Below are 8,367 nucleotides of genomic sequence, written 5' to 3'. Positions count from 1 at the left end.
GAATGCCGCGTTGGCTTTGTTGAGCGCCTCCAAGTCGCGTCCAACTTCTTCAGCCTTTTGCAGCGTAAGGGCTTCCCCGTAGGACAGAAGTTTGGCCCGTACATGTGCGTTGGAGACCCTATGAATTATCTGGTCGCGCATTCTGTCGTCGTAGGTAGCTCCGAACTTGGATAACAGGGCCTTTTCTATCAGCGCGGTGACGAAGTCGAGAAACGTTTCGCCGGGCAGTTGTTTGCGGCTCGTGAAGAGGTGCCGCTCGGCTAGCACGTTCGTTGTCTCGGCGAAAAGTCCGTCTAAAAACTGGAGCACCGTATCGTACGCCGTCGCCGTTTCTGTCTTCGGCACCGTGCCCGAACCCGACGCCGTCACTGCGCCATCCGCCTCCACTTCAAGCTGCTCTTGCGCGGTGAAGTATTTGCATTGGCCCTCGATGCCGAGCGCGCAGAGGAGCGCTGACGCACGTCGCTCATCTTCCCAGCCGCTTCCGCCGGCCGCCTTCATGTGAACCTGGAAAATCTCTTAACATATATGCCAAGAAATGGGAGGCTTGCCGGGAACGTCGAGGAATGAAGGAAGGTTGGCAAAAAGGGCCGCCATGTGTGCAGGAGGTAGGCTGTAGGCTCAAGCAGGAAGGTGGCGTCGTAGAGGGAGCCGGAGCGGGAACAAAGAAAAGTCAGGTCGACGCCAATTAAGCAAGCAGGAAGGACAAAGCACCGACGTGCAGGAGAAATGTGACTCGCAGGTAAGTGTCACTTACGTCGTGCTCTTCCTGGCGTCACCTGTCGTAGTAGCGTAGCGGTTCAACTACCTCGTCGCCATGTGTTGTGTAGGGCAGGAGCGCAGCGCAACACATGGCCGACGGAGAGGCCGAACGACGGCAGGGCGCGTAATGTGACGACGCGTAGACCAAGCTTCGGCGAGACTGACGGGAGACTGCTCTCCCACGTTTACTGCAGGTGGTTTTAAGGAGGGGGAAGAAGGGCTATTGGTCAGCGAGGCACGGGTCACATGTTCATTCTTCAAAGGTATACTGCGCTATAAGAAACAAGGACACAGAAAAGGGGGGGACAACACATGCGCAGTGTTGCGCATGTGTTGTCCCCCCCCCCCCTTTTCTGTGTCCTTGTTTCTTATAGCGCAGTATATCTTTGGAGAATGAACATCAACCAACTAGCCCAACTTGCTGCTCTGTTGCAAACGGGTCACATGACCGGCATGGCCACGCCGGATTGGTGGTAGCAAAGAGGCATGGAAGAGACCCAGCTCCACCCAGTAGCGTGAATAGAGAGCTCAAGCGCACTGGTGCCTTAGCATGTCACCAGGGGTCGCGCGACACAACACCGTTCTACTCTTCTTTCTTCTCATGGTCTCTCCTAATCTCTTCTCACATGCTCTAATGGTGGTGCGATCTTGTACGCATTCCAAATAAACACCGAGGCGTGCCGTTACATCCAGCCGCACGCGAATGGCCCATGTGAACCGCGACAGACGTCACGGCCCTGCATTGACCAATCGCGTGCGGTCACGTGCGGCTGAATGTAATGCCACGCCTCCGTGCTTATTTTGGAACGCGTACAAGATCGCACCATAGATGGGTCCTTCTCCTGCAACTCTTTGAATTTATCTACTGTTATATTTAACCCATCAATGGCTGTGACATGCAATGGTTTCAGATTCTTTGCTCTCTTACTCGCTGCCCTGTTTTGTCCCTCTGGTGCTCTTTCCGCAGGCCCTGAGTCCTTTCTCTGATCTAATTAGGCCTTTCTCAGCCCTTCACCACAATGGATCAGGGTAATCTACTTTTCTCACCCCCGGTACATTTCCCACAATCAAATCATAAATGGGGTCTTCCACACACCTCGCTGTCACTAGCCCTGTATAAAAGGGTGTAGATATTTGTATCCTTGCTTCTGGCATACATTTGATGGTCCTATCTACGAAAATCCCCAGCTTCACCTGTCCGGTCATGTTCTCGGGTGCCACTAAACTTCTTCTTACTAATACCGTATTAGCACCTGTATCCCTCAACAATGTCGCCTTACGCCCTTGTACTTCTGCTTCTACTACTGGCATGTCTTTTTCGTTATGTTCTTCTCTGGCACTCATTACACAGGCAGTCTTTTAAGCTGACTTCATCTTACAATCCTCAGCTCTATGTCCTCTTTTCATTGTCCGACAACTGACGGCAATATGTCCAGGCCGGTTGCACAGAAAACACCGTGTTTGTGCTCTTGGTTTATCTAGGGGGGCCTCAGCTCTTATCCTCACCCTCTGCTGCCATAGGGTTGTCACTGTTCCCTTTTCCTAAATTCCTTAGTGTGATGTCTAAGGAAGGGAGTCAGACTCCAGCCGTCCCGATGAATGGAACAAGAACTGCCTTTATTGACTATGATACATGGTTTATATGGCAATGAGTAAATGCGCCCCCTGGGGGATGAAGGAACAAAGAACGAAACCAAAACTGAATACAACATACTCCCCCCCTTATTTTTAGTGGTTAGTTGTTAGTACATATTAGTAACAAAAAACCCAAGTATTTACTCTACTTATTTACATAGTACAGAATAAACACAATTTCAGACCGTAAACCACGGTGTTAGAATAGTTTAGGTGTACCGACGTTCCGCCTCCGCCACGCAGCCTCCTCGTCGAACACGGGGACGCGCTTCGTGTTTTTTCCGACAGGCGGCGCTAGGTGTATCGAGGCTTCAGGTCAGCCGCTTCAACGGGGGCCGCGTCGCTTACAAAGCTGCATTTACGACAACTCTTCAACTGCTGGCCGTTTGTTTTTATCAGGGCAACCGCACATATCAAATCTGATTTCAAAGTAAATGCACAACATCAAAAAATTCAGTGGCAGTAGCCAACAGATGGAAATACATAGAAAATATAACTTCTGCGGACAGCGATAATGAGTTTACAGGTGAACACGAATTTCAAAAATATTTTAGCTCGTGCGCAAATAAGGCCACCGTGGCAAATTGGTTCAGACCGCCGTGACGAACTGGGTTAATAAGAACATCTGGTGTTTTACGTCCCAAAACCACGATATGATTATGATAGGCGCCGTAGCGGAAGGCTCCGGAAATTTCGACCATCCGGTGCTCTTTAACGTGCACTGACATCGCACAGGCCTCTACAATTTCGCCTCTATCGAAATGCGACCGCCGCGGCCGGAATCGAACCCGCGACAACGGAACACCGTGCCCACGACCTTCGGGTCAGCAGCCAGGCACCTTATCCACAGTTAGTCAAAAAGAAAAAGGTATTCCCTGAAAAAGAAAGCGGGTGCGAGGGGGAGGGGGGGGTTACGTCTCTCTATATGATTGTTGTAAGAAGAAAGCAACACATTTGACAATGGTAGGTTAGAAATTCCTCTCATGGGTTGTCGTTGTGCATGCACCATATCGCATGGATTCAAGCAGCTGCCCACGGTGTCAGCCGTTCAGCCGCCTTTGCAACGTTTACACGTGCTGGCTCGCGCGTGGTAGTGAAGGTTAACGTCCGTTTACCGACCATTTCCATCATGACTCACCATGTGCCATTCTAATTCTGCCTTTCGTTATTCGTCACAGACATGCTGTTTGTTGCAGTAGCAGAAGTAGAACTTTGTGCCCTGCTCTGGTGCACAAACGTGAAATGGTTGTGCCCGTTTCTTTTTCAGCGTCCTAACCATTTGCTTTCCAGTTTCTTCTTTCGGGAATGACAGGAGTTGAGAGAGTGACACCATATTCCGTGACGTCACTGTCTGACCCGTTAAAACTAACACGCCAAACCAGACGAGGCCCCATTCGTGCACATACGTTCGCCAGTCGAAACGCCTGCCGCCCAAATGCTAGTCTATTGAAATTGCTTATCCTTGTTCATCGTGTTGTTATTTACACAACTTATATTGTCCAGATGGGCAAGAAGTGCTTTGTGCCGCGATACATCTCGGGCTACAAATCGTGCATTGAGAAAGTTTGCTTTTTCGCTGCTCCGAAGGATATAGTGACCGCTTGAAAATGTGGCCGCTGCTATTCCACGGAAGGATCGCGAGTTGCAAACAACAGATTTTGTTTGTGAAAAACATTTTGATGCGCGATTTGTCACAAAATCATGGGAAGCGTTATTTAAAAGGAAGAGTTCTTGTGAGGAAACATTCTTTCGTATCATTTAGCCGCACCATACAAAACTCGATTTATAGCAGCTTTTCCAGGCAAAAATATGTAAAATTCGTAAATCGTGCCAATACTGTGATAACATTCTTGGCGCACCATACCGTATATGTCTTGCAGTCTATTTATTTTGAATATGTCAAAGAGCGGCTTCGTAGTCATCGGCCACAAGCTGTCGCCCACTTCATTGCGTTCTCTTTCAATCCTGTATTTTCCGACGTGGGAGCGGCGCGTCACGTGCTAGTGCACGCCCCGAAAGACCTAAATAGAGTTATTTTGTTCCATTACATCAAAGCATCCGCCTTCTCGCAAATGTTTACAGAATTTGCAAATAAGCGGTTCGTTGTAAAAGATTGTGAAGGCTCACTTGATCTCATATGCGAAATGCCCCTTAACGTGACACCTGCTCTTTAGATGATGCTGACCGCAAATACATCACTTAATCTTTCGAGGGCAAATGAAGGGTGAATTCAACACGCGTCACGCAACTGCAGATTTACTTTTGTAGACAAAATGCGGGCACGATCGCCTAGGCCACGGTGTTGCCGAGGCCGAAAGTGGTGTTTATGAGCTTCACGCCGCATGCCGAACCGTCATGCATAAAACACTACTAAGGCTCTATATCTACTTATGTATATGATATTACAATACCACACAATCCTCACAGGGCCTTGCGATATCGCTAAACACGCTAAAACGCCGAATATTAGAAGCGTCAGGTGTGTGCTGGTATAGCCAGATGGCCACCGTCCCGCGCGCGCCTCCTTTCGGCAAGAAAGGGAAAGAGGTCCCCGATTTCTCCTCATTCCAATGCGCCGTCGCTCCACCTAAACTATTCTAACACCGTGCCGTAAACTAAAAGTTGGTCTGATAGTCTTGAGGCCAGGCTGGTGGCCGGCGCCTTCGGGTCGGCCGCTCTGAATGGTGTACTGCTGAGGTTGGCTGCTGCAGTACCCCAGAAGATGGCGACTGCGTCCCAGAAGGCGGCTGCAGCACAGGAGACTGCACTACGCCAGGAGACAGCGGCTGCGGCACGGCAGGTTGCATTACGCCAGGAGACTGCGGCTGCGGCACGGCAGGTTGCATTACGCCAGGAGACAAGATGGCCAAGAACTTCGCACAGTCGCTTTCGCATCTCGTACACTGTCCCCAGCGGAGAGAAAGTATTCAGTCGGGGAACGAGAAGCACTGGCATGTATTTGGGCATGTGAGCGATGGCACACGTACCTTTGGGGTCGCCATTTTAAAATTCGCACAGACCACCAGGCGCTTGACTCCTTGCTGTCGTCACAAGGACGTGGAAGACGCCCGCTTAGAATCGCACGCTGGAGCGCACGACTGCTTTGTTATAACTTCACTGTTGAATACCGCAGGGGATCCACGAACACTGTTGCAGATGCACTTTCTCGGCTGCCAGCACCTACCTCAGAAGCAGAGCTTGCAAAAGAGGAAGAAATAGTGTCGCTCGTTGAGCCAGCCTCTGTGGCAAAGGAGAAGTTCAGACAGGCCGTCCTTGACGATGGTTGTCTAGAAACCGTCAAGTCCTTTGTGCTGAGTGCCTGGCCGCCACAAAAGTCCTTACCAGAAGAGGTGAAGCCGTTCTACCTTATTAGAGAGGAACTTTCTGTTGTCGATGATCTTCTACTGCGAGCAGAGCGCCTCGTGGTTCCGTCCTCTCTCACTGCCCAGTTCATTTCCACCGCACATGAGACACATCCTGGTATCACGCGCACGAAAGCGCCACTTCGTGAGTGGTTCTGGTGGCCACGAATGGATAAGGAAGTAGAAACAGCAGTGAAAAACTGCCACATCTGCCTCGAGGCCGATAAATCTGCCAAGACATCACCAGCGCCACTGCAACCTGTTGAATGGCCTGAACGACCATGGCAAAAGCTGGCCTTAGACATTGTTGGCCCCTTGGAGCGCGCACCTCACAACAGCAGATTTGCTATAACGCTTGTTGATTACCACTCCAAGTGGCCAGAGGTATATTTTTGCCGTGAGGTATCCACGAGCACAGTGAAAGACTTCTTAACTAGTGTTTTTGCCCGCGAAGGCTACCCCGAGGGAATTGTTTGTGACAACGGGCCTCAGTTCACTTCCCGGGAATTCATCACCTTTCTGAAAGACAGGGCCATCCGTCTTTCACATTCATCGGTGTACTACCCCCAGGTGAATGGACAAATTGAACGATTCAACAGGACATTCAAAAACTTTGTTCAAGTTTCACTTCTCGAAGGACGACCCCTCCGACAAGCAGTCATGGACTATCTTGCTATTTACAGGGCTACTCCACAGGCAACCACTGGGGTTGCCCCTGCTGTTCTACTGCATGGTAGAATGCCCAGAACCAGGCTCGACGTCGTTGGCTTCTCAGCACCAACATTCGCTAAAGACCCGGCTAAGGAATAGGCGCGACTACGTCGTAGGGTCCGGCGTCAACAGCGGAGCAGCAAGCTGTACACAGACAAGAGGAGAGCTGCCAAGGAACCTGGGATAGCTGCAGGCGACATTGTTCGTGTCAGGAAACCATCCGTTCGCTTTAAGGGCGACTGCTCTTTCTCTTCACCAACTAAAGTGTTGGAAAGGAAGGGACCAGCTGCTTCTTACAGGCTTGACGACGGCCGTACGTGGAATGCCTCCAAGCTTTCCAGGGTTCCAGAGGGGGGTGATTCCCACCAGTCGCAGCTACCTGTGCCGCAGTTTCCAGTTTCGGTGCCGCAGCCTGCCGGGCTACAACCTGCCGTATCGGATCCGCCACCTGCTGGCGTACTGCATATCTGATGCGAAGTGATCCCGCGAGCCGCATCGGAAGCAGTGCGGCGACGCGGAGCGCCTACTGTGTTCTCGGTTCCGTTCAGGGGGGCGGTGCCCCTGCGGCGCACGTGAGCCGCTGGCGCTTTTCGTTAGCTTCTGCTGAAAGTGGGCTGCCGGCTCTGAATTGCTCTTTTGCGATGAATGCAATGGTTTCTTACGACGACGCTGCATTGAAACTTTGTCGACCGAAGGAGAAAATTCCTTTAGCTCTTCAGCTGCTTGCTCAAATTGGAGCGCAATTCGCACCGAGCCTTCGAACGAAAGTGAGGGGCCCTCAAGCAATAACCGTTCACGTACGCGGTTGGAAGCTATGCCGGCAACAATTTGATCCCGCAGAGCATCATCCTGAGAAACGAACGAACAGTGTGACGCTAGCTCCCGTAGGGCGGCAACAAAGTCATGAACGGACTCGCCTGAGTGTTGACGGCGGCGGTGAAAACGATGACGCTCGACGACAACGTTGCAGGACGTCGAAAAGTGGTGCCGTAATGCCACGAGTGCAGTGTCGTATTTGTCAGAAGTGGCTGCGGCAGACTTATCCCCATCCTTAACGGCGAGCGCTGCGGCGCTTGGCACTGGTGGTGCTGCGGCGGTCGACCCTGCAGGTAAGGTCTGATAAATACGCTGTCCCTCCGGCCCCAAACAATGCAAAAGGATAGCCTTGCGTCGTGCTGGCGTGAACTCGGCGGCCCCGGACGCCACCAGGTAGACGTTGAACATCTGCTCCCACTGCTCCCATCGTAGTGGCGGCCGGCCGGGCGTAGCAAGGAAGAACGGCGGCGGAGCGAGCCCGGGGACACTCATGTTGGGGCGGGCGCGGACGGTGCGCAGGGTACTTTTACGACATCCTCGTCGCCAATGTGATGTCTAAGGAAGGGAGTCAGACTCCAGCCGTCCCGATGAATGGAAGAAGAACTGCCTTTATTGACTATGATACATGGTTTATATGGCAATGAGTAAATGCGCCCCCTGGGGGACGAAGGAATAAAGAACGAAACCAAAACTGAATACAACACTTAGCCCTTGAGCTTGACTAAAGTGCGTTGGCGGGCTAGTTGGTTGTTCATGCTTAGTTTCCACAGCGCGACTGGACGCGGACGGAGAAGGAACACGCAAACACACACACAGCGCTGACTTTCAACTGGAATGTTTATTTTTCATATGCACGTGACGCTTACATAGACACACGCGAGCAGGTGCACACAAAACAAGAAACAAAAGCAGGACCCAAACGCGCATGTTCTGCCGCAATCACAACCAGTTGCCACCAACCTAGAGTGACGCATCCAGATATCTCTTTTCCTTATCTGTTAGAGACAAGGATGGCATGCTGACACATGTATCATTCATTTTATCAATTTCATACGCTTCAATAATTTCTCTAGTCAATCGA

General features: G+C 51.3%; 1 protein-coding gene across 1 annotated transcript; it reads right to left on the bottom strand.

The window, feature by feature from the left end:
- Positions 1–6,826: 6,826 nt before the first annotated feature.
- Positions 6,827–7,841, bottom strand: LOC119378804 (uncharacterized; the record flags this gene model as incomplete). The annotated part of the gene is made up of 1 exon (XM_037647831.2): positions 6,827–7,841. A coding segment is annotated over one exon (951 nt), but the record flags the coding sequence as incomplete, so codon positions are not given.
- Between the last annotated feature and the right edge of the window lie 526 nt (positions 7,842–8,367).

The sequence above is a fragment of the Rhipicephalus sanguineus genome, unplaced genomic scaffold (genome assembly GCF_013339695.2).
Source record: "Rhipicephalus sanguineus isolate Rsan-2018 unplaced genomic scaffold, BIME_Rsan_1.4 Seq988, whole genome shotgun sequence".
Lineage (NCBI taxonomy): Eukaryota > Metazoa > Arthropoda > Arachnida > Ixodida > Ixodidae > Rhipicephalus > Rhipicephalus sanguineus.
This window is presented reverse-complemented; position numbering and strand designations above follow the sequence as displayed.